General features: G+C 36.3%; 1 protein-coding gene across 4 annotated transcripts in view; it reads right to left on the bottom strand.

The window, feature by feature from the left end:
• Positions 1–27,603, bottom strand: part of STXBP5 (syntaxin binding protein 5 (tomosyn)) — a 158,251-nt gene that overhangs the window by 60,978 nt on the left and 69,670 nt on the right. For all 4 annotated transcript variants that reach the window (XM_010862562.1, XM_010862561.1, XM_010862559.1 and 1 more), the window contains exons 9-16: positions 26,119–26,197; positions 6,106–6,260; positions 4,845–4,917; positions 3,001–3,148; positions 2,730–2,797; positions 2,418–2,458; positions 1,349–1,569; positions 681–859 (exon numbers count right to left, since the gene is read on the bottom strand). In XM_010862562.1, the coding sequence (XP_010860864.1) occupies positions 681–859; positions 1,349–1,569; positions 2,418–2,458; positions 2,730–2,797; positions 3,001–3,148; positions 4,845–4,917; positions 6,106–6,260; positions 26,119–26,197 (964 nt within the window). The remainder of the gene's footprint in view (positions 1–680; positions 860–1,348; positions 1,570–2,417; positions 2,459–2,729; positions 2,798–3,000; positions 3,149–4,844; positions 4,918–6,105; positions 6,261–26,118; positions 26,198–27,603) is intronic.

Here is a 27,603-nt window from a genome sequence, read left to right on the forward strand (position 1 = left end):
AACTCAATGGACATGACTTTGAGTAAGCTCCAGGAGTTGGTGATGGACAGGAAAGCTTGGCGTGCTACAGTCCATGTGGTTGCAAAGAGTTGGACATGACTGAGCGACTGAACTGAACTGATGCTTTAAAAATTTTAACCATTCAATAATATACAAGTAAAAATAAATTTTGTCCAATTTACTCCTATAGAAAAGCAAAATGCATTAAATTTGGATTTCTACAATAAATGCATTTATATAACAATGCCATGATATTAAAGAAGATTCAGAAAAAGAAAATGATTACCAAACAACTATATCTCTAAAGGCTGAAAAAACAGAATTTTCAGAGTGCCAGAAAGCAGTCAACGTGTATGTTTGATCCACATATAAACCCAGACTAAAAAATGATGATGGATTGAGAAGAATGAGCTAGATACAACGGAAAAATCCACGCTGGTCCATCAGTAGGGTTTAGAGATCAAATCGTATTACTTTAAGGATAAAATCATGGAATGCAATCATATTCCTCTTGGTGCCACAAAAAAATGAGTTGGATTAACCACAGTGAAATGCAGAAAGAGAAGTGGTTATGTCATTTTACTCTGTCACAGGAAAACATTACTTAAGTTTACTAATGCTTATAATTTATCTAAATTAAAAGGTAAGTTCCAAACCATCTGTATTTTTCTTTAACTTACTTCAAACAAGGGACATTGTCCCGAAGTCCATCAGATGAACTGCTACTGGTAGAAGGATGAGACTGAGGAGGGATGGGCTGTGGATTGGCACTCCCAACCGGTGTTGGCAAAGGTGGTGCCTGTTCACCCTCTGGGGTTTCCACATCACTTATCTCATACAACAATCGAACTTCAAGCATCTGTTGTAAAACAAGACAGGTTACCCTCTCCTAACAATTCCTATTCATTTTGTTAGTTTATACATACACACATGTACACTACAGTGGGAAGAACATTTTTAAAGGAAAAATTTGGTGAGGTTAATAAGGTAAAGATTTCACAAAGAAAAAAATGCTTCTGACTCAGCTTTTTAAAAATGATTGTGTGTCTGTGTGCAAGTACATTCACACATACACATTATGATTTTAGGATTTATGGCACTCCTGTTAGTACTAAATTAGATTAGGCTCATACTCATATTAGCTTTCCTTAAATGAAACAGAATGCATTTAAAGATTTAAATAAATGTTCAGTAAAACGATATACATAAAAATATGCCTTTTCTTCACAAAAGGTAAATGCAATGTAAATACTGAGGTGTTTTAAAAATGACTACAGATAGTCTCCTATGTGATTTGAAAACTTAAATGTCAGACATTTGACATTGAAAATAATTAAGAGACTACTACCGGAATGACTTCTGTAATCACTTCCTGTTTGCTGAATCTATAAATAATGACATGAGCTGAAACTCCAGCTATGCACAGCATTCTACTTTCGGGACACCAGGAGATGATCTGAATGGCATATGGATCCTCATCCACAATGTCTGTGTTTGGCTTCTCATCTTTATTTCTTGACTTTTCAAATACTTTAGATGTCTTTAGTTTATATAATACTTGTAGAGTTACTAAAAAGAAAAAAAAAGATAAAATATCTTAGTACAAAAAGAATAAAAGGGAATATTTAATCAGTCATACCACATCAGAAAAACAGCCTGTTTTTTGAATCATATTTTTATTCCTATGTCTGTATTTCTCTCATTCTTTTATATAATGTATTCACTATACTTCATCGACCAAAGAAGGTACACTCGTATTCATTAAAAAAAAAAAAAAAATCACCATCATGATGAATTTAGATTATCTGAAAAAATGAGTAACAAAAAGATTTTATAAAAAAAGAAAAGCATAAATAAAAATAATAAAGCACATATTTTGCTCTACAGAATTATTTTCTCTCTGAAAGGTACCACTATTATCTAACACACTTCTTCATGATCAAACATAATATACCCTGAGTTAACTGGATTCTAATTTTTTCATTAATAGTGTTTGTACACTACTCATTCAAAGCATTCTTTCCTTTTTGCTAATGTAACCACTGTATATAATTCACATAGAGAGCATAAACTTTCATGATATAAGTTTAGAATCAGACACTAAAATTATTGAACAGATTTATGCTGATTTGAAACATACTCTCACTTCTCTTATCTCTGAGTTAGGAAGAGAAGGTTTGAAAAAATACTGAAGAAAGGATTTGAGTATTTCTGCTGAGACTTATTCTTGATTTACTAATTAATATCCTTCAAATATCTTCATCTATTATAAATTCTACTCAAATACTTGATAAATCAAGCATTAACTTTACAGCCTCTAAATTTCAAATTAAATGTTAGCTATGAAATTATTATAAAACAGATTACATAAAAGCAATATTGCATAGCATGTAACAAATAATATTCAGAATACTTACTCGCAGAAGCATCCCAGAACTTAATCGACCCATCAGCATGCCTGTGAAAAGCAAATGAATTAATAATGTGTTGACGAAAAAATTTACACTATTTTTCTCTTTGAAGTTAAATATATTGTTACTTAAACACAGTTACCAAAATGAGGAAAAAGGTAAAATTTAGGATAAATTCATAGGTTCTATACAATAACTTATTACTTATGATGTTACTATATAAAGAAAAGCACTACCTGCCCAACTAATTAATATTCATGTAGTCCTAATCATATTTAGTTAATGATTTTTTTAAGGAGAAAACAGACTTTTACTTACCCTGTAATAATTATTTCTGAGTAGCTTTGAGCACCCAAGCCCCAATTACCTCCATTAATGGGCCATTCCTATAAGAAAAGATTATTGTATAAAGCAATTTCCAAGCATAGCATGTATTTTCATAATATATTTATGACAATAGTAAACAACACATTTCATTTCCAAAAAGGATTTTTAATTTCTCTAGAAAGGGTATCATTATCAACCACGTCAAGGTGAGAAGTATAAAATACTGAAATGTAAAGTAATGAGTAACATTAATGTTCAATACCTTTTTGCTGTAGCCTTGACGTTTCTGTCTAGCTCCAACAGAATAAAGTGCAGGAATAAGGTCCACAGGACAATCAGCAAAATATTCGCAACATGTAACAGGGGATTCGTGTATACTCAAAGGGTAGGGATTTTCAAATATAGGATATCTTTAAGAAGAAGAAAAGAAAAAATATTTGTTAATGAATCATTACCTATGATTAATGAAACAATGAAAAACATATTTAAACTTATTTAATAATAGGTTATTCTAGGGCTATCATCTAGAGATAATGTTTTTAAATTCCTTTGTTTGACATGATCTTGTTGTTTTCAAGAAGAAGAAAAAAATCATTACTGCAGTTAGCACACACTAAGTTGATGTGAATTTTGGAATGCCTTAAAGTAAGGTAAATAATACCATGCACTTACACTTTCGGGTTTTCCCATCTCAGTGCCATTTCCATTTTGGATGAGACAGCTTATTATAGGGGCTGTCCTGTGCACTGTGGACATTTAGCAGCACCCCTGTCCTCTACCACTAGATGCCAGCAGCACCCCTTCCCTAACCATAGATGTCTACACAGACATTGTCTCTTGAGGGGCAAAACTGCCCCCAATCCAGAAATACTGAATGGGTAAACTCATTTAAAACCATATTTAACGATTATCTCTCAGGAAATACAACTAATATAATACAATGTTCTTCCATTCAAAAAATTTATAAGTAAACATGCTATCATCTAATCTAGAACAAGCAGAATATTGGAAATACCACAAAAAGTTGCACAGGATCTATGGTGAGAATCTACAGGTCAGTTATGATATATCTGGTTAAGAGAGAATAGGAAAAGCTTGCAGAGGAAAAGAAGGCCGCTTTGAAAGTTATGTGGATTTTTAATGTCAGTGACGCAAGTGGAACATTTCAGCTGCTGGGAGCTACATCAGGAAAGACACGGGAGTGTGACGCTTGTTTAACACACTGTTCAGTTTTCCTAGAGACAGGTGCCAGGTTGGAAATGTACGCTGAATCCCTTCTATGTAGAGTAGCAGGCTGAGAAGCTGTTTTTACATAAAAAACAGAGATCCAAAGGGATTTAAAGAAAAGAGTAACAAGTTTGGTGAAGTGAAGTGAAGTAAAAGTTGCTCAGTCATGTACCTCTGACTCTTTGCGACCCCATGGACTTTACAGTCCATGGAATTCTCCAGATCAGAATACTGGAGTGGGTAGACTTTCCCTTCTCCAGGAGATAATCCCAACCCAGGGACCGAACCTGGGGCGGATTCTTTACCAGCTAAGCCACAGGCGAAGCCCAAGAATATTGGAGTGGGTAGCCTACTCCTTTCTCCAGTGGATCTTCCAAACCCAGGAATTGAACTTGGGAACAGGGATAGGCTACCCATTCCAGTATTCTTGGGCCTCCCTTTGTGGTTCAGCTGGTAAAGAATCCACCCTGGGTTTGACCCTTGGGTTGGGAAGATCCCCTGGAGAAGGGTTAGGCTACCCACTCCCCAGTATTCTGGCCTGGAGAATTCCATGGACCATATAGTCCAAGTCCACGGGGTCACAAAGAGTTAGACACGACTGAGCGACTTTCATTTTCACTTTCAGGGTATTCAAGTATTAGGTTGAATCATAAAAAATTTCAGAAATTCAACAAATTTTGATTTAAACTTGGATTTCTATATGAGTACCATAACGGAGAAATTTGGCAGGTAATGAGAAATGTATATCTGTGGTTCTAAAAGGGGGTCCAGGTTATGAATATAAATGTAGCATTTTCAAAGAAATGAAATAGTGTATCCTAAAGAGACACTTTCTTCACCACATACTAAAGTAACTGTTCACCAAATTTTATTGCTTACCCATTTTGTGCAAGGTCTATTAGTACTAAATCCTTTTCTAGTAGAACAACCACAGCATATGGTTCCTGAAAATCTGGAACAGGAAAACAAGGCATGAACAATAGTTACAAATATGCAAGAGGGCTGCAAATCAGATAACAAAACATGTTGGCGTGGTTTTTATTTTGTTCCATTCACTCAAGTATTTAACATTCTGATATTGTACTTCATATACTGTAAGGGCAGTATGTTTTAGATGAGGGAAATCTATATAATACCCCATAAATAATTATTTGTTTTGTAAAGATGAGTTAGACAAGTTCAGTACCTTCCATGGTATTGCAAAGTCCAAGACAGTACATGAATAATATATCTCAAGTTTAAATCTGAATACCCTTAAGAACAACTCTCATTACTGGATCTCATAGAAATCCACTAGATTACCATTATAATATTATAACTCTTTCTTGGGTATTTTCTATGTGCATATCAACTATAAAATGCATTACATATTTATATCTCAATTAGCTTTAAATAAAAGTAAAAAAGATCCAGCTAAATTTCCCCTGAAATAATAACATGTCAATGATAGTGATTAATTTCACATGTTAGCTTGTCTCTGCTATGGTGCCCATTTGTTTGGTCAAACACCAGTGCAGATGTTGCTATGAAGGCATTTTTTAGATGTGATCAACATTTAAGTTAGTAGACTCTGAGTAAAGTAGAAAATTGTAGATAATTTGGGTGGGTCTCATTCAATCAGTTGAAGGCCTGAAGAACAAAGACAGGAGGTGTTCTGAAAAAAGCAATTTGCCTCAAGATGGCAACTTGGAAATCTGCCTGAGTTTGCTGCCTTAAATTTTCAGATTCAAAACTGCAAATCAAACTCTTGGCTGAATTTTCAAATTGGTAGTACATTTTCACGATTTCTTTAAAATAAATTCATATTTCTGCTCTCGTTCACCTTTTAAAATCTCCTATTGGTTCTGTTATTCTGGAAAACTGTAACTGACACACTAGATTTTTAGAGGATTTTTAAGTTGCTCTTAATATGGACAGTTTTGTCTATCCTTCAGAGGCACTTACTACCAAAATTTAGAATGAAACAGACACAGTTTATTAAACAAAATTTCTCAAATAAAATGTATAAAGTTATGAAGGCAGCATTCCTTACCCAGAAGAATTAGCACAACAGGATAAGTTAACTACTTGGAAAACAAGGAGGTCTTGCTCTGAGTAACAGACATATCTAGAGACTGAATTCTAAAGATACAACACTTACCATTTGGGTATGGTGTTTCACACAGCGTCAGAAAGTCAACAATTGAGTAGTCCATTTCTAGCACTGCAGTACTTTTCCCATGCATTACCGTTAAGCAAGGTCTTCTTCCTACAGTATCATACGACAAACCTCCTGATAAAATAATAAAAGGTTCCCTGGAAATAAAATACACAGGATTATAAACAGCATAGTGGAGTGTATCTTCTTGCTGTATCATAAATTCTTTTTTAGAGAAATAATAAAATATTAAATTTTAACATTTTTAGGCACCATCTAATTGATTACTCACATGTAGATTTTTAAACTGCAATAGGTAAAAACCAGGTGAATTCTTAAAAATAATCTACAGTGCCTATGAACACTGACCACATTCTACTCTCATATCTCCTTTTGGTCCTTATATTTTTTTCCCTTTATCTTATTTATACAATTTTCAAAAAATTCTCTCTGGGTTTCTCCTGTTAAGTCTCTTAAATGTACTGTCATTATTTTCAATCCTAATAACCAGACCTTCTCAACAGACATTCTAAGAGAGAATGTGAATACCCTAAGGCACCCATTGTACGCAATGAATTAGCTTCTCAAAGATGCATCAAGAATGTACTAGCCATAAATCCCCCTGAGAAAACTGAAAAACTGGTCACTCAAATCATTTTCTGTAGTGGTTAATTCTCTTCTGGAAGCTTGGCTGGTATCCTCAGAAATATAACTCCCATGCACATCGATCAACTGCCCTTTTGACACTTCTAATAAGCCCTATAATTTTGTCTCCTTATTCATCATTAGTAAATGTAATGATTTACTTTTAAAAGCTACATATTTAAATATGAAAAAAGAAAAATACCTAAATATCCTTTCATATGCTTTGATCTATGTGTATTTCTTGACTTCCCTGCACATGTTTTTCATCCATGTTTTATTGGATTAGTATCTTTTCTAACGGTTTTCTAAGAGTTCTTTGCATTCTAAGGAAATCAGCTCTTGATCTGCCACATGTATCATTCAATTTGTTGGTGGGGAGCTATTTATGGTGAATCACACAGATGACTTAAAATGTTCCTATATGATCTTCTTAAATGTCCTCATTTATAATTTTTGAGGTACTTTCATAGTGCTTCCTCTAGGTCCAGTGTATCTATCCCCCTCCTCTCACACCTAGTACAAGTAGTATGTGATAATATGTAATGTTAAACATAGCTAGTTCTGGAACAACACTGCCTCTGTTTAAATCTCAGCTCTGGCTCTACTTTCCCCATGACCTTGCATAAGGTGCTTAATCTCTTCTTGCCAAGTTTCTGCATCTATATAACATGCAGCTAGAGTGGTAAGTATTTCAGTTCAGTCACTCAGTTGTGTCCGACTCTTTGCAATCCCATGGACTGCAGCATGCCAGGCTACCTTGTCCATCACCAACTCCCAAAGCTTGCTCACACTCATATACATCGAGTTGGTGATGCCATCCAACCATCTCATCCTCTGTCATCCCCTTCTCCTACTGCCTTTATTCTTTCCCAGCATCAGGGTCTTTTCCAATGAGTCAGTTCTTCGCATCAGGTGGCCAAAGTATTGGAGCTTCAGCATCAGTCCTTCCAATGAATATTCAGAACTGATTTCCTTTAGGATTGACTGGTTGGATCTCCTTGCAGTCCAAGGACTCTCAAAAGTCATCTCCAGCACCACAGTTCAAAAGCATCAATTCTTTGGTGCTCAGCTTTCTTTAGGTCCAATTCTCACATCCATGTATGACTACTAGAAAAACCATAGCATTGACTAGATGGACCTTTGTTGGCAAAGTAATGTCTCTGCTTTTTAATATGCTGTCTATGTTGGTCATAGCTTTTCTTCGAAGAAGCAAGCGTATTTATTCTCAATTACTGAATTAATTAATATACGCAAAGCACTGGGTTCAGTGCCTGGTGTAAAGAATTACCTATTATTATATCATTATCTTTAAATTATCATTCATGGAACTAATTATTTTGCTTATTGTTTTCCTCATGAAAACATGACCTCCATGAGGGCAAGGGTATTTATCTGTTTTGTTCACTGCTGATCTGATCTGATATGCAGAACAGTGTGTTGTTGGTATTAAATAAGTACATTAACAAAAATGTATGTTATGTTAACTATTGTCTAGCTTACTAACATTTAGATTTTTCAGCACTAAACTATTTCGGTAACAGACCTATATCCATACTTTCACTGTTCTCAATTCTTGACTTACTGTGATTATTGACTGTAGTCAGGAAAGTATATTTAATTTTCTTCTACTTTTCATTACATACAGTGAATAAACAATATAACTAACTCTTGTATTCTGAAATACAACATACAACTGAATATAAAATACTAAAAATACTAAAAACTTACACTTTTATAGAATGAGAGGCATGGGCCACATATTTAATATGTAATATTTCAAAAAAAGTCTGACAAGTTTGTTTTTATATATATAAAACTTGAATTATCAATACAAGAACTATGAACAGGAAGATGCTAAGGTACATTACAGAATAAAATTCCTATGGAGATACCAAGTAGGTACTGACAGGTAGGTAATCAGTTTATTAGACAAACTCTTAACAAAATGTCATGATGTTATTTAAACCATGTTAAGTTTGTCCTCAAAACGCAACTATGTTTGCCTTGTAAATGCCTATACTTCTTTTGTAAATTTAGGAGAAACAACAACAACAACAAATTATGGGTAAAAGTACATGAATAAGAAATAGTTTGCAAGGAGTATCAAGGTAATATTCTTTTTCATAATAATAAAAGTTTCCATAATTCAGCAATAAATGCATGTGTATGCATATTTTTTCTTATCTTATGGGATATTTAAAAAAAAAATCACCTCAGTTTGCCAGGCAGGAATCACTTGACTTACAAACTTAATGTCCCAAATCTTGAGATATAAACATTAAGGAAATAAATATTTCACCAGAAGAAACCAGTCTTAAATACAATGATAAAATCGAGTTAAATATTTTAACATTTGGCATGTAAAACTATAAAAATTCAAAAGTTTCGCTGACACTTGGAATTACATTCAAAGTTCTAGGAATCTAGATTATTTCTAGATAACATGTGAATTGTGGATATGGATAATCTTTTTTAAAATAAATTATCTTTTTTGATATCATAATAAGGTCTAGAAGTAATATAAGTTTTATCCAAGAGTCTGCCTTTTGAAAGTATCTAGGTTAGGAAGGTATTAGTTGGAACTTTTTACAATTTTGATTGTTATTTTTAAGAGGCTAGACACTTTAGGAAAGTATACATGCTTTCTGACTCTGATTAAGTTCCCGAGGCTGGCCTTGACAATAGATTTGGCTGAAGTTGTGTTTCCAGGTTAAGCATTCTTCATTTTTTCTACTCAAGAAGTCATTTGTATAACCAATTTGCTCAACTCAGTCCGTAATACTATCCATTTGAACACCTGTACTCCTGAGATTAAAATGGTGCTTTCACGCTTGTTCTAGACGGACAGTTAACACACTGTGACAAGTATGAAGACAACAGAACAAGGTAGAGTGCTGAATGTGAGGGAGGGACTAGAGGGGCTACTGTAGAACAGAGCAGTCAGGAAAGGCCCCTAAAGTAATGACAGGTGAACTGGAATCAGAATGAAGAGGAGCCAGCCAATCAAAGATCTCGGGGTTGGAAGAGAAGGATATACAGTTTAGACTGCAGGAATAACCACCGCAAAGACCTCAAGTCTAGAATGAGCTTGGGCTACCTGAGGAACTAAAAGGCCACCATGGTTGCAACACATTGAGTAAAGCAATATGTGGTAGATGACATGACCCCAAATCTTGCAAACACATCCTGTTTACACCATAATGATCTCAAGAACCTGACCGTTCTCTATTTCAACTTCTTAATCAACATGAGTTCTGGCCCTAATAACCTCCAACTTATATTCTTACAATAGCGTTTGGTTGTTCAGTGCCTGAGATATGCTTGTCCCTCATTTTGTATTGGGCTAATATCTATTTCTCCATATTTTTCCTGACCCATTCTTCCTGAGTTGGATGCCCTTCCTGTGTTCCTAAGCACCCTCCATACCTCTTTTCAGCATTTCCACACAGAATTTTCATTATCTACTTTCCATTTGTATTGTGCGCTCCTTCAGGACACAGAATGGTATTTAATCCCTGTACTCATAGGCCTTAGGCAAGGTATCCCCAAATGTTTTTGTTACGTACATTGTAAACATCACTAAACCTACTGCTCACTGGTGCTAGACCTACTGACTTACTGACTCCTGTAGGAGAAGCCCCACATCCCAGTCAGATTGGAGAAGGAAATGGCAACCTACTCCAGTAACCTTGCCTGGGAAATTCCATGGACAGAGGAGCCTGGTGGGTTATAGTCCATGAGGTCTTAAAGAGTCAGACACAACTTAGAAACTAAACAACAAGAACAACATTGAGAAACACTGTCTAAAGAAGCTTGAAATACAACTGCTGTGCTGTTCTGATACTCCTGCATAATCAGCACTCTTACCTATGTTATTCACTACTCCTATATATTTTTAAGATTGGAATTTAAGTTCTAAATACGTAATCTCATATGCCATTGATTTATACTACTAATCTTATCAAATTCCCCAAGTTTTTCCGAATGAAGATATGCCATTCTATTTCAGAGGTGTGTGCTCTGTTGTGCTTAGTGGCTCAGTTGTGTCTGCTCTGTGACCCCATGTGCCTGCCAGGATCCTCAGTCCATGGGATTTTCCAGGCAAGAATACTGGAGTGGTTTAACACTTTACATTTGGTGAGGAGAATTGTACCTTAGCTCTTGAAAGCTACCAGGTAACAAATACCTTATCCTTACCACACAAATTGTGAAGCACATGCAATAAGTAATATTGAATTCCTTCTACAAAGTTTTTGAGCCAAGAAATCAAAATGGAATAAGCAAAAACAAAGGTTTCAAAAATGTGAATATTTCAATGTAAGGGCCAGGAAGCAAAAAAGAAAATAAAATTGAAAATACAGGGAAATGGGACTTCTTTGGCAGTCCAGGGGCTTCCAATGAAGAAGATGTGCGTTTGATCCCTGGTGGGGGAACTAAGATTCTGGCATGTGGTTGGCATGGGCAAAAAAATAATACAAAATAAAAATAAAAGAAGAAAACATTGGGAGATGAATTTCTAATCATATAATGTTACAGTCTCAAACAATGCTGCTCAAACTATCTGTGGTCAAGAACTATTTAAAAATTTTAAAATTCACTGGAAATCTATACTTTTTGTAAGAAAAACAACAACTAAAGTGTGTGTAGCTGTTGTGGCAATGTCAAATGAGATGAAAGTTTCTACAGTCTACTCTTGACTTCTATACTTGTTTTGTCTCAGATCAGTTAGCAGAGTGGACTCATTCATACAGGCACACTCTGAGTAGTGGAGCACAGACAGTTGAGCCTCCTAATGACTGGCACTACTTGACTTAGTGTCATTAAGGATCTCACTATAGAGAGATTCTTAATAAGAGTCTGCAGAGTGTAAGTGCACACCCCTTACACTCTGCAGACTTCAATCAGAAACCACAGAACTCTTTAGCTGGGCCTGGATGGATAGAGAGGCTGATCACAAAAACAACTCTTTGATAAAAAGAGAACTACTGATTAGTTACAAGAAGTTTTCATCAGGGTATCATTTGACTGAACAGAGAAATACCTGGGTACCATAAGAATAAATCATTATGATAATGAGATAATTTGCTAGTATGATGAAGATGATGTTCAATCTTCTATAGTTCACAGACTATAGAATGCCAGGCCCCTCTGTCCATGGGGATTTTCCTGGCAAGAATACTGGAGTGGTTTGCCATGCCCTCCTCCAGGGGATCTAATGCAACCGAGGAAAATGACTTCTCTTTATACTAGTCAAATTTTAAAGTCTTCCTTAATCATTTAAGAATTTTTAAGAGTTATTTAGCATTGGTCCTCTAATATCTGAAAATCTCATTTAAATAACTGCCCACAAACCACAAATTTAAAGATAAAAGCAGAAAAATCCATGAATTCTAAAGTCCTTGCTTAATTATGAAAGGGAAATAGGATCTCAGAACACCATTCCCACATTGGAGGCAAAAACTTCCTTAAGTGCTACTATGAACTGAAAATTTCATGAATCATAAAAACTTCAGAAGAATTACAATAACTCTCTAGTAGCCCATAAAGGCTGATAATGATAATAAAAGCTAGTATAATGAAGTTGCCATGCAATGGCAACATAACATTTCTCCACCTGTGCTTTTTAGGACAGAACATCAGTTGTAGTGTGAAGTTAAACAGAAAGCAAAACAGTAGGCATCATATGCTAAATCAATGAGATAAAGATACAGAGTTTAGTAGACCTATCCTAACCATACAAATTCCACAAAACTTATGCTGTGGATTTTACAGTTTTTACATACAGATTCGTTAGGATACATAAGATTTATAAGGACATAACAGTAATTCTTATCAGTGTAATACTCTGTTTTTTTCTTGTATCAATATACATAGAAAAATTTTACTATGTAACAATTAGACTTTCTTTTTTTCCCAAAAAGAAATCTAAACTTTTTAATGTAGTCTTTGCCATATGGAATTAAATTATGATGAAATGAATCATGTATGTGGTTCAGTGTCACAAGTATAATTTCAAAGCTTATTTATAGAACAACATTTAAAAAGTCATTTACTGCAAACAGTCTTACATGGATTTTATTGTTGTCGTCTAGGAAAATATAACCTAAACTATGTAAGCTAGTATCAATATATATTATAAACATCCAAGTAGTGGGCTCCAAAATCACTGTGAAAGGTGACTGCAGCCATGAAATTAAAAGACACTTGCTCCTTGTAAGGAAAGCTATGAAAAACCTAGACAGAGTAATAAAAAGCAGAGACATGACTTTGCTGACAGAGGTCCATATAGTCAAAGGTCCAGTAGTCATGTATGGATGTGAGAGTTGGACCATGAAGAAAGCTGAGTGTTGAATAATTGATGCTTCTGAATTGTGGTGCTAGAGAAGACTTGAGAGTCCCTTAGACTGCAAGGAGATCAAACTAGTCCATCCTAAAGGAAATCAGTCCTGAATATTCACTGGAAGGACTGACACTGGATCTGAAACTCTAATATTTTGGCCACCTTATGCGTAGAGTCAACTCATTTGAAAAGACCCTCATGCTGGGAAAGATTGAAGGCAAAAGGAAAAGAGGACAGCAGAGGATGAGATGATTAGATAGCATTACCGACTCAATGGATATGAATCTGAGCTAACTCAGGGAGATAGTGAAGGATGGGGAAGCTTGGCATGCTGCTGCATGCCATGGGGTCATAAAGAGTTGGACGTGACTTAGCAACTGAATAAAAACAACAACCAGTGAACTATCACTAAGACACTGCATCTATGTACAGATCACAGTGAAGTCATTTTAGGTACAGGAAAAATCGTAGATTAGGATGATGAATAAAGATGGGAAATATACCCTTAGATTAGCCTGAATAATACATAAGGCTTTAAGAATGCACTAGAGAACCAATTTTTTTTTTTGGCTTCCCTGGTGGCTCAGAAGGTAAAGAATCCATCTGCAATGTGGGAGATCTGGGTTCGATCCCTGGGTTGGGAAGATCCCCTAAAGAAGGAAATGGCAACTCACTCCAGAATTCTTGTCTGGAGAATCCCCATGGACAGAGGAGCCTGGCAGGCTAGGCTCCTGGGATTGCAAAGAGTTGGACACGACTGAGTGACTACCCAGAGAACCAGCTTACATGAAAAGCAAGCATGGCTCTAAAAGAAACTGTAGGAAAGCTCAGAATGAACTTCAGTAGTAGGCAAAGTAGAATAAAATCAACTAGAGGCAGTATAAGAAGGGAATGTCTTAATAGCCATAACAAACAAGCAACAATTTTGAAAATGATTAGGTTTGAAATAAAACTTTGTATTTTAATAAATAATGCATATACAAAACTATAGACAAGTTTATGAATAATTTCTGGTCCCTGTCAAAACATAAAAGCTTAGCTGGACAAATGCTTACAAAAAATTATATTGGAAAGTTTCTATGAATCATTGCTGCTTTGCCTGCAGATAGAAATAAATTTAACTTCAACCCCCAATTATGACAGCATGCTGCCTTTCCATTAACATCATTAGTTTAGGAGTTCACATTATGGCTAGAGAATTAAAGATAATTCTAAAGCATAAATGCTGATTTTAAGGCAGTAAATTAAAAAACAAAGTCATACTGCATTGATAAGACTATGAAATTATTATATTTTATACTTCTTTAAAGTATAATTTCAAAAAGAAATGTCTATTTGTCAAGGCTCCTAAAAATATTTTATCTTCAAAATTTTATCACTGGCAATTTACTGTAAAGAAACAGTATAATAGCAAAAATCTGTTGAATTCTCTATAGTATCATGAGAGAATATGTTCACTACTATATTAGTAATATCATAACTTTATTATCTATAATGTGAAAAACTAAATGTTTGAAAAAAGGGAGGCATGTCTGAGTAAACTATACAGCCTTTGAAACTAATTTTAAAAATTGGTAAAACTAGGATACTTTAGATAGAGTAAGAGGACAAAACTATACCAGACTCAATATCCTCAAAGAATAAAGTTAAGTGAAAATGGATATGCATTTGAAAAAAGACTAGGGAAAATGAACACATGAAAAAAATTGCTTTAGAATAGTGGAATTACAGGTCCTATGCTTCTCTTGTTAGGATTTTATTTAATGTCACAAATTAAAAAAAAAATCTAGATACTTCCAAAAACAGTTCAGAGAATAAGATAATAACAGTGGTTTAAATGAAGTTAAGTTTTCGTGACTAATTAAACTTTTTAAAAGTGCATTTTTCCTGTGAAATATCTGAAGAGCTTACCAATTTTTAATGTCATTTCTATATCTGTTATTATATTTTGTATATATATACAAAATTTTGTATATTTTGTATATATTTTGTGCACTCCCCTCTGCCACACTGTTTATTCTTATCATCTACTTCACTTACTTCAGTGTTACATTTCAAGATCTAAAATCTATATAATTCTAAGATTTTTGGTTTTGTTCGTCGTTTAGTTGCTAAGTCATGTCCGATGCCAAAAATGTTTTCTAAAAGAATAGATCACATAATCTGTAGAAGGCGATGGCACCCCACTCCAGTACTCTTGCCGGAAAATCTCATGGACGTAGAAGCCTGGTAGGCTGCGGTCCATGGGGTCGCTAAGAGTCGGGCACGACTGAGTGACCTCACTTTTGCTTTTCACTTTCATGCACTGGAGAAGGAAATGGCACCCCACTCCAGTATTCTTGCCTGGAGAATCCCATGGACGGAGGAGCCTGGTGGGCTGCCGTCTATGGGGTTGCGCAGAGTTGGACACAACTGAAGCGACTTAGCAGCAGCAGCAGCAGCAGCAGATCACATAATCATATAAAAATGCTTTCAAAATTTAAGAAAGAAGGTTATCTTCTCCATCTGTACTTTGTAATCATTATGAGAAATCCATTCTAGAACCTTCTTCTAAACATATTTTATCTTCAGTGTCTCCTATTCCAAAGGCTCTTACTTTTCTGCCATTAGTCATATGGAGGTCTTCTCTAATTTAAAATGAAAATAAAAATCTGCATCTTGGGACTTCCATGGTGGACCAGTGGTTAAGAATCCTTACTCCTGACGCAAGCAGCAAGGGTTTGATCACTGGTTTGATCACTAACATCCCACATGTTATGCATTATGGCCCAAATAAATAAATACTGCTTTCCACTCTAAAAAAAAAAAAAAAAAAAAGAATCTGCACCTTACTCTTCTGGATGACACATAATTGCTACTTATATCTACTGGTGAATTCACTAAACACAAGTTCTACATGAGGGTTTTCCATTATGAATCCATTCATTTCTTTTTCTTTAACGTCCCTACATTCTGGTTCATGTTTGAAATGATACTATTCAAGTGCCTTTTTACAAGTTAATCTTTCCTACAATATATATCTGCTAACTTTTCTTCTGTTATCTTTCTACAGAAGTAAACAGTGCTTGCTTACTCTTTCCTAGAAACACTTCAAGATTATGATTATCTTAAATTTCCATTCCCCCTGTTTGGAGTCTGCTAGTTTTCATTTCTATTTTATTTTAGCGTCTTTCAAGGTAAAACACCAGTGCTGGGAGCGCTGGTGCTACAGGGTTCTGAGCTGTCAGGGAAGCATCCTGCATATGCTGCTCTGTTTCAGACGGAAGCAACATCACCTCCTTTTTAGCAACTGCCACTGGTTAAATATACTTTGAAGGCTTGATAACACATCTACTTTCCAAGAAAGTTAACAAGTAAAATTTGCTAATGACAGAAAATGGATTTGGATATCAGTAGACTTAATTAAATATGGATATAATATTTAATTTAGCTGTAATAAATTAAATATTAATAAAGATGCTTAAAAATAGAAAAATCTTAGTACTTTAAATTGATAGATGCCATGGACAAAACCTAATCTTGAGCATATACTTATATAGCTACTAAATGAAGTGTTCTGATGTCAGAAGAAACAGCTATCAATCCAGCAGTCTCAGTGTTCTAGCTACACAGGATTATACAATAAGGTTAAGGCACTGCAAGTCAAAAGTTATGTTATAAGCAAGAAAGTGAATAATAACTTATACTAGTTAGGTATGAGGTTTAAAGAGCAAGACTGGGAGAGAATGTTTTACTTTTGAGAGAATGAAAATAATATAGATAAATCTGCAGTGGGTCATAAGAATGTCTCTGAAGACAGTGATAAGATGAAAATCAGCCAATCTGAGATTAAAACTTGCTGACTTGATTGAAACTTTACTTGTAAAAATAACAAGTAAATAGGGAAGGTTATCTGATGAGACACTTGAAATTTTAAGAGTCCGTGGATTCAGAAAGGTCTTTTCCCATTAGGTACAATTAAATATAAATCTGCTTGTGGAATTTTCCACAATATGGGTCTATGACCAAGTGCTATGATCATGCATGGATACTATAAAAAACAGTGGGTATCATCAGGTTAGAATTAAATCTGCAGCCTGAAAGCAACCTACAAAGCTCTCTGGTCATGAGTAGCTAGGGTTAGTTGCATTAAGTTATCCAGGCTAAGAGGCACAGACAGATTCCTCAGCTCGCATTAGTGTGATTATGTGTACCAAGTATGATTTAATACTAAATTTAAAAAGACAATCTGATAAGCTAGCAAATATAAAAAAGAATGCAGTTCTTGGTGAACTGAGTGACTTATGAGTGATTAGTATAATCCAATCCTAACCCAGGCTATCTGTGAGCATGTCCAGTAAACTGATTAAGAGCTCCAGCTCTGGGGTCAACCTGGGCTCAAAATTGGCTCTATTACTTCATGGGTCAAGCCAGTTAAGCTTTCCATGGCTCATTATCTATAATCCTAAATGCAGACAATAAAAGTACCCAAGTCATAGTACTGCTAGGAGAATTATGAAAGATAATACATTCAAATTGCACAGGAGAATATCTGACACATAGTAAGCAAGTAAGAAATGTTCACTGTATCTACTAATTCTTTTCTTCTTGGTGCTCGAAAGCCAAGCCATCTAAGTAAGGGTATTGAAAACAGTAAGATCTAAGATGCTATTTTTATCTCAAGTAAGCATATAAGAATTGTTAAGACTTCTGCTTCACTGACTTCACTAAAGCCTTTGACTGTGTGGATCACAATAAACTGTGGAAAATTCTGAAAGAGACGGGAATACCAGACCACCTGACTTGCCTCTTGAGAAAACTATATGCAGGTCAGGAAACAAGTTAGAACTGGACGTGGAACAACAGACTGGTTCCAAATAGGAAAAGGAGTACGTCAACACTGTATATTGTCACCCTGCTTATTTAACTTCTATGCAGAGTACATCATGAGAAATGCTGGGCTGGAAGAAGTACAAGCTGGAATCAAGATTGCTGGGAGAAATATCAATAACCTCAGATATGTAGATGACACCACCCTTATGGCAGAAAGTGAAGAAGAACTAAAGAGCCTCTTGATGAAAGTTAAAGAAGAGAGTGAAGAAGTTGGTTTAAAGCTCAACATTCAGAAAACTAAGATCATGGCATCCAGTCCCATCATGTCGTGGCAAATAGATGGGCAATCAGTGGAAACAGTGGCTGACTTTATTTTTCTGGGTTCCCAAATCATTGCACATGGTGACTGCAGCCATGAAAATTAAAAGACGCTTACTCCTTGGAAGGAAAGTTATGACCAACCTAGACAGCATATTGAAAAGCAGAGACATTACTTTGTCAACAAAGGTCCGTCTAGTCAAGGCTATGGTTTTTCCAGTGGTCATGTATGGATGTGAGAGTTGGACTATAAAGACAGCTGAGCGCTGAAGAACTGACGCTTTTGAACTGTAGTGTTGGAGAAGACTCTTGAGAGTTCTTTGGACTGCAAGGAGATCCAACCAGTACATTCTAAAGGAGATATCAGTCCTGGCTGTTCATTTGTAGGACTGATGTTGAAGCTGACACTCCAGTACTTTGGTCACCTGATGCGAAGAGCTGACTCATTTGAGAAGACCCTGATGCTGGGAAAGATTGCGGGAAGGAGGAGAAGGGGACGACAGAAGATGAGATGGTTAGATGGCATCACCGATTCAATGGACATGGGTTTGGGTGAACTCTGGGAGTTAGTGATGGACATGGTGGCCTGGCGTGCTGTGGTTCATGGGGTCGCAAAGAGTCAGACACAACTGAGCAACTGTACTGAACTGAAAGACTATTACGAAACCTGGATCCCAAAACACTGTTCTCAGTGTTCAATCTGTAAAGCATGATTGTTGGGGTTGGCCATTAATGCAGAGTAGGCAGCAGTCGAGTAGTTAAGAGTACAGACTTAATTCTGGGTTCTTTCAGCTATGATTTTGGGTGAGTTACTTAACCTCTCTGCTTCAGTTTCCTCATCTGTAAGATAATACCTACCTCACAGGGTAGTTGCTGAGATTAAATACATATGTGTAAAGCACTTAGAACAGTGTTGGGCAGCACACACATAGTAAGCCCAGTATGAGTGTTAATAGATGTAGTTATTTAAGAACAACCTAATCTCTCCTAGAGTCCTCACTGGCTCCCAGACCTCAGATTATCTGGTCCCACTCACTGTTTTAGTGTTAGGTGGATTCTTATCTGATGGCTGAGGGCGTGAGGGGTGTGCGGGGTGTGTGTGTGTGTGTAGACAGATTGCTTGTTTTGATTCTGCAGCCTCTTTTTCCAGTTGTCTATGCCTCCACTGTGCCTTAGTTCCACTTGAATATCCTTATCCTTTTGTATCATGTGACTTATTAATAATAAAATCAATTTCCAGCCCCCCCAAAAAAGTTTGGAAGGATTAAAAATCACAAAAAGTGAGCCCATGTTCTGGAGAAATTACTTCATGTACAAGGAGTTTGGGACTTCTCAAAGTTAGGATTCTCTTAGCAGAAACACAGCCTTGTTAGCAGTAGGACTCAGTGGTATCAAGTTTGTGGGAGTTACTGAAATATATCTTTAGATATTTTTAGAACCAGAATATCACCAGCATATCCTGAGTTTTTATTGTAATCTGGTCTTTTATATTCTATAGATAATCTACCTATAGCTTTTAGCACACTCAGTAAATTAAATCACTGTATCTACAAAACTACTTGAAAACATGTTCTGGCACCAGGAATGGGAGTGAGGAATACAGTAAGGGAATAATCAAACACAAAATCCCAACTTTTCCTTAAAGGTTAACAAATATATCATGTGTATGCATGTGTGCTTATGAAGGTTCATCAAACCATGACCCACGGCCTGTTTTTGTATGGCCTGCAAACTAAGAATGGTTTTTATGTTTTTAAAAAGTTGAAAAAAAATCACACAAAATAATAATGATATTTTGTGAAAATTATGTGAAAATTTTTAATTTTGTGAAAATTCAAATTTTCAAGTCTGTGAAGTTTTACTGTAAGACTTTTTCATTCATTCATTCATGAGTGTCCACAGCTCATGAATGTCCAAAGCTCATGCTTTGGGACTACGGTGGTAGAGCTGAATAACTGCAAGAGACCCAAACAATTTGTAAAGCCTAAAGTATTTACTCTCTGTCCCTGTACACAAAAGCTGGTCATAGTATGTGTTATGACAAAAGGGATTCAATGAATCTCTTAGATGTGCTTCTCCAAATGTAACTGCCATATTTGACTGTGGTAATATTCACTTTTAGGTTCCCTAACAAGAGAAGCTTCCCTGCAACCTGGTGGTACTATGAATGGTGCTTTATATATATTGTTCAGTCTTCATAAAATTTTTTAAAATTTATTTTAATTATTTTTAAACTACTTAATGATTTGTCACAATATTGCTTCTGTTTTATGTTTTGCTTTTTCGGCCACAACGCATGCGTGACCTTAGCTCCTTGACCAGGGGTTGAATCCACACGCCTTGCTTTGGCAGGCAAAGTACTAACCACTCTGTTGTCAGGGAAGTCTCTAACCTTCACAACAATTCTGACGTACATACTACCATTATTCCCATCTTATAGAGACAGAACAAGCACAGGAAGCCTAGCTGATGACTGCACACCAGTGGAGAGCCGAGGCTGGATTCAGACCCAGGAGGTCTGGCTCAAGAGCTTGCTCACTCACACTCACTGGTCAAGCACCAATGGTTGCACGACTTCACACCTGAGTCACATTAGATTTTCAAAGAAATAACTTCAACAGAATTGACTTAACATTTACTTTGTGAAATTTTATTAAGAACTGGTCAAGGGCCATGGTTCAGACGGTAAAGAATCCACCCCAATGTGGGAGACCTAGGTTTGATCCCTAGGTTGGGAAGGTCCCTTGGAGGTGGGCATGGCAACCCACTCCAGTATTTCTGCTGGAGAATTCCCATGGACAGAGGAGCCTGGAAAGCTACAGTCCACGGGGTCACAAAGAGTTGGACACAACTGAGCAATTAAAAGCACAGCACATGTAAAGAATAGCTGCATGTCTTTAATAAAAGTGCTATTAAAATGTTGTATTAATTAAATTGTCACTGTTCTCTACATAAGGGGAAAATCTTGTCTCTCCTAGAGTAATTTATGCTTTACTAGAAAATAAAAGGCACACAACATCTTGACTCATCTTTTTGTCAGAGTTTATCTTTAAAAGTAACAGCTAGCTCTTATTGTTAATAGGTAATGCTAATTCTTCATGGCTGCACTTTTCTGTACACCTGTCTATCTTCTTTATGTTCAATAGTGCTGTGCCTGGACAATTAAAAGTGAGACAGGTATGTCCTGTGTTTTCATCAAGCTGAATATTTAACGGGAAAGGCATGTGTTAAGTAAATAATTTCATTACTAATGACAGATATAAGTTTTAGAAAGGAAAAAATACAGCATGCTTTGAGAGTAATTACCAGCAGACATGATCCAGTACGCATGGTCAAGACAGACTGAAAAGCAGTGACATCTATGCAGAGTTACAGAGGATATGAGGCAATCTTTCAGCCTCGAATTATTTCCAGGTAAAGAGAAGATGACGTGGTAGATCCTGAGCAGGGGAGGACAGCCCTTCTAACAAAATCTGGTGATTTTCCAACATAAACTGACAGAACATATTCTGTGGGCACCTGCCCAAGACACTTGCCCGGAACAGGAAAGGCTGAGTGCTGCCCAGCTGGCTTAAAGGAGGTGAGCCTTCTCTTGGTGCAGCAGTTCTCAATGTTGGGTACATACTGCAGTTCTGGGGAGCTATCACAAGGAAACGAGTCATGGAGTTAAAGAAAGAGTTCATTTAATTTACTGAAAATTTTATTCCAGGTGGAAAAAGACACTGGAAAGCTGGAGAGAACTGTTACCAGATGGCTAGCCTATTCATTTATCTTGTATTAACAGCACCTACAAATGCACACTGGTGGCACCTGTAATGCCTGAGACCTGAGCTTGATCCCTGGGTTGGAAAGATTCCTCGGAGAAGGAAAGGGCAACCACTCCTGTATTCATGCCTGGGAAATCCCATGGACAGAGGAGGTTAAAGAGGTAAAATCCATGGGGTTGCAAAGAGTTAGACATGACTTAGCGACAAAACCACCACCATGAATGCATATAAAAGAGTCAGACTGCTTTACATTTCTGATCCGAAGAAAGGAGAATTATCCCTGCCACCCTGAAGAAATCAGCAACTTACAAATACTCCCAATATATAGGAATGAACATGGGAACAGGTAGAACACACAAAGAGAAAAATCTTCCCAGGATGTCTGCCTCTGTTGCCAAACCACAGTTGTTAACATGATTAGATAATTCAGAGAACAAGCAGCACTGTTAGTTTAAATGTTTAGACAATTCATTTTACGTTGTATTACAAGCCCAGGGTTGTTTTTTTTTTCCTGGTTCCCCACCCACCCCACCCTCCTTTGCTGTCATGTTATCTACTCATGTACTTTTGCCACAAGACAAATACAGCAAAAAAAAAAAAAAAAGGCAGCTGGAAGTAGGAGGTTTCCCAAAAATATAAGGGCAACCCCTCATAGAAAGTTTATAATGTACCTGGCACTGTTTTGAAAACATGATCATCTCACTCAATTCATTACAACAAACTTTTTACCTATTATCTCACCTATGTCCTAAATGAAGAAACCAGCATAAAGAAGTCAAAGAACTCAGTGTCAAAGGTCAAACAGTGAGGGATGCCAGAGTTAATTAAACAGATGCTATTCCTCTTGGAGGTCACTCAACCTTTTGTCTGAGCACAGTACATGTTCTGGGTCCCAGAGGAAGGCTGAAGAGGATCAAGGAGAAATAACAGCAATCTTAAGGTTCTTCATCCTACTCTGAGAAAATGCAAAGAAAAAGAGGAAAACAATAGAATGGGAAAGACTAGAGATCTGTTCAAGAAAATGAGAGATACCAAAGGAACATTTCATGCAAAGATGGGCACAATAAAGGACAGCAATGGTATGGACCTAACATAAGAAGTAGATATTAAGAAGAGGTGGCAAGAATACATAGGAGAACTATCCAAAAAAGATCTTCATGACCGGGATAACCACGATGGTGTGATCACTGACCTAGAGCCAGGCATCCTAGAATGCGAAGTCAAGTGGGCCTGAGGAAGCATCACTATGAATGAAGCTAGTGGAGGTGATGGAATTCCAGTTGAGCTATTTCAAATTCTAAAAGATAATGCTGTGAAAGTGCTGCACTCAATATGCCAGCAAATTTGGAAAACTCTGCAGGGGTCACAGGACTGGAAAAGGTCAGTTTTCATTCCAATCCCAAAGAGAGGCAATGTCAAAGAATGCTCAAACTACCGCACAATTGCACTCATCTCACACACTAGCAAAGTAATACTCAAAATTTTCTAAGCCAGGCTTCTACAGTACGTTAACCGTGAACTTCCAGATGTTCAAGCTGGATTTAGAAAAGGCAGAGGAACCAGAGATCAAATTGCCAACATCTGTTGGATCATCAAAAAAGCAAGAGTTCCAGAAAAACATCTACTTCTGCTTTATTGACTACACCAAAGCCTTTGACTGTGTGGATCACAACAAACTGTGGAACATTCTTCAAGAGACGGGAATACCAGATCACCTGACTTGCCTCCTAGAAATCTGTATGCAGGTCAAGAAGCCACAGTTAGAACCGGACATGGAAGAACAAACTTGTTTCAAATTGGGAAAGGAGTATGTCAAGGCTGTATATTGTCACCCTGCTTATTTAACTTATATGCAGAGTACATCATGAGAAATGCTGGGCTGGAAGAAGCACAAGATGGAATCAAGATTGCCAGGAGAAATATCAATAACCTCAGATATGCACATGACAACACCCTTATGGCAGAAAGCGAAGAAGAACTAAACAGCCTCTCGATGAAAGTAAAAGAGGAGAGTGAAAAAGCTGGCTTAAAACTCAATGTTCAGAAAACTAAGATCATGGCAACTAGTCCCATCACTTCATGGCAAATAGATGGGGAAACAATGGAAACAGTGACAGACTTTACTGTTTTGGGCTCCAAAATCACCGCAGATGGTGACTGCAGCTATGAAATTAAAAGACGCTTGCTCCTTGGAAGGAAAGCTATGACCAACCTAGACAGCATATTAAAAAGCAGAGACATTTTGTCGACAAAGGTCCATCTAGTCAAAGCTATGGTTTTTCCAGTAGTCATGTATGGATGTGAGAGTTGGACTATAAAGAAAGCTGAGCGCTGAAGAATTGACGCTTTTGAACTGTGGTGTTGGAGAAGACTCTTGAGAGTCCCTTGGACTGCAAGGAGATCCAACCAGTCCATCCTAAAGGAGATCAGTCCTGAATATTCATTGGAAGGACAGATGTTGAAGCTGAAATTCCAATACTCTGGCCACCTGATGCAAAGAACTGACTCATTTGAAACGTCCTTGTTGCTGGGAAAGATTGAAGGCAGGAGGAGAAGGGGGTGACAGGATGAGATGGTTGGATGGCATCAACGACTAGACGGATATGAGTCTGAGTAAACTCTGGGCGTTGGTGATGGACAGGGAAGCCTCACGTGCTGCAGTCCATGGGGTCGCTAAGAGTCGGACACGACTGAGTGACTGAACTGAACTCTTGATAAAAAAGGTTGACTAGAATTAGACTGAGAAAAGAACAGATTAAAAAGAAAAGCAAGCCAGTTATAATAACCAGTGGTTCTAAACTGGCATATGAAAAAAATGTCCCAGTGGTTCTAAATTTAAGTGTGTATCCTGCAAGTCTAGTGAGAACCAACTGCCGGGCTCCACCCACAGCACTGCGGGGCTCCACCCACACCACCTGCGGGGCTCCACCCACAGCACCTGCAGTGCTCCACCCACACCGACTGCGGTGCTCCACCCATACAACACAGACTTTATGATTCAGAGATCTGGGGTGAATTGCGAGAATGTACATTTCTAATGAGTTCTCATCCACGGCTGGAGAAGGCAATGGCAACCCACTCCACCGTTCTTGCCTGGAAAATCTCAGGGACGGGGGAACCTGGTGGGCTGCCATCTATGGGGTCACACAGAGTCGGACAGGACTGACGTGACTTAGCATCCAATACTACGGCTCCCTGTTGCTCCAGGGGTCACAGTTTGAGAACCACTGCACTATATACACTACCTAAATTCACTCTCTTACACAGTTCTAGTAAATAAAACCATACACTTTTCCTAGAAAACTTGAACATAAAGGGTCTCCTTTAGAGGTTAGAATTTTCAAAGAAATGTTTATTTGTTTTCATTATTATATTTTAAAGTATAACATTTGGCAGGTCTGATCCCTGAGTTGGGAAGATCCCTGGAGGACAATTCCCTGGCAGTACCCTGTAAAAGTGGCAGTATTTCACTCCAGTATCCTGGAAAATTCCATGGACAGATGAGTCTGTAGGGCTACAGTCCATGGGGTCACAAAGAGTCAGACAGACTGAGCATTCACATACACAGATATACAAAAAACTATCTGTAAGATATGTAAACTGTAAAAACCATATAAATCTTACCCGAGTCACAGTGTCAATTAATCTATTCAAATACAACTGACACTCTTCCTTTAGTATCCAGCTGTATTTGTTATTGAAATTGCCAAATATTCTTAAAATAAGATTTAATTTGTGAAGAATACATATAACTTTCATAATTAACACATATTGCATATATGTTAACACATAACACATATTAACAGGTTAAATTTTCAGTTTTTGTCTTCATTGCTTATTCCACAATTTTCACTAGTGAATAAACAGTTATTGAAGACTAAGAGAACATATGAAGTTTGACAAGAAAAGTAATTCAAGCTTTCCAAGATATATTGTAAAACTACTAAAGACAGAGAATACATGAAATAGTTTATCCTGAAATTACCAATTTTAGTTATTTTGTTAAATAAAGCAAGAATAAAATTTAAAAACTCACTGGACCATTGTAAAGTAGGTTTTTAAAAGTAATGACAGTCTTCAGTGCTATTTTAGTCATTGTATACAGTGAATATTGTCAATGAAATAAAATCTTACCCAGATCTAGTCGTTTTGAATTCCACCTTGAGGATAGGTTTGCATGGTTCTGGCTTCTTCCCATCCTTTAACTGTTTTCCTAAAATATAGTTTTCTGCATTAAATTCTAAAATTCTAAGTTACTCCAAATTCTTATACATTGATAGTTTATAAAACGAAATATAATGAAATCCACCATGAAATATTTTAAAGTAATTTTGAAAGTACTTAATACAAAATAAGATATTTTAAATGATCAATTTAGTGTTTGAAATCCAGTGAAGTGTTTACTTTTTAGTGCTAAAAAGTAAATAAAATGAATAACTTGTCAACAACATTTGTGACAACATTCTAGTATGAGAAATTCATTCTTTGCAGTGTTTTAAAGATACGGAAAATAGGATTTCAATTTGCTAAATGAATTCAAGTTGTAATATAGCTTATTTGAGGAAAATAAGTCTAAATCATATTTTCACCCAAAGAGACAGGCTGCAAAATTAATCCTTCTGCTAATAAAGTCAATTATATTTACTCTGTTAAAGTAAAATCCATCCATTGTAATGTCCAAGAGACTGCTAAAATAAACCAATCTCTGTAAAATGTGTCAAACTCATACTGTTAAAGAATTTTGATTATTTTTAAAAAGGTTGATTTCTATTATCAAGTTTTACACGTTCACTGTATTAATAATTCAGAAAAAGTTAAAAGAAAATAAGATATACTAATTCCTGTTTCTTAATCAGTGTCACCATTATATTATTAGTGAAGGCCCCAAGCACACACTGCTAACCCAACACTTCTTATCCTCTTTCCCAGCTTTTTCCTCCCCGGAACTAGCTCGTTCTAACGTATTTTTAATGTTCTTTTGTTTGCTGTTTGCCTCACCAACAAGAATGTAAACTCCATGAAAGCAAAGCTTTTTAAGGGTGTATGTGTTTTTTGTTTATGTATCCATGGTGACATTGTTTGGCACAGGGTGGACACTCAATAACAATTTAATAAGTGAATAAATTAATGTTTTTCTTTAGGATTAATTCCAAGAAAAGAGATATTTAGGTAGAACTGTATTCCAGAAAGGATGAAGAAAGTATGTGAGTACTTTGTCCCACCTTTCCTGAACAAGGCTATTATTTTTTTCTGATGTGCTAAGTGTATTGTTTAATCTCTGAAAATTCTTTGGCTTTCTAGTCATCTGTATTTCTTCTTTAAAAATAGCTTATATCTTTTACCCATGGTTATACGTTATCTTCTTTATATTTAAAAATAAATTTAACATTCAAAATTCATTAACACTGTGTCCATATGTTGCAACCACTTTTCCTAGTGTCACTTGTGAATTCTAAGACCTTTTAAAAAAATTGCATAGAAGTGTACATTTAAATAATCGAGTCTATCAGTCCTAATCATGCTTCCATTTAAGAAAACTTAAGATCCTAAAATGGCACTTCTTCCAAAACTACGTTATAAATTTAATGGAATTAGAATTCCAACAGTTTTGTTTATTCC

Source organism: Bison bison, unplaced genomic scaffold (genome assembly GCF_000754665.1).
Source record: "Bison bison bison isolate TAMUID 2011002044 unplaced genomic scaffold, Bison_UMD1.0 scf7180017864483, whole genome shotgun sequence".
In the NCBI taxonomy this organism is placed as follows: domain Eukaryota; kingdom Metazoa; phylum Chordata; class Mammalia; order Artiodactyla; family Bovidae; genus Bison; species Bison bison.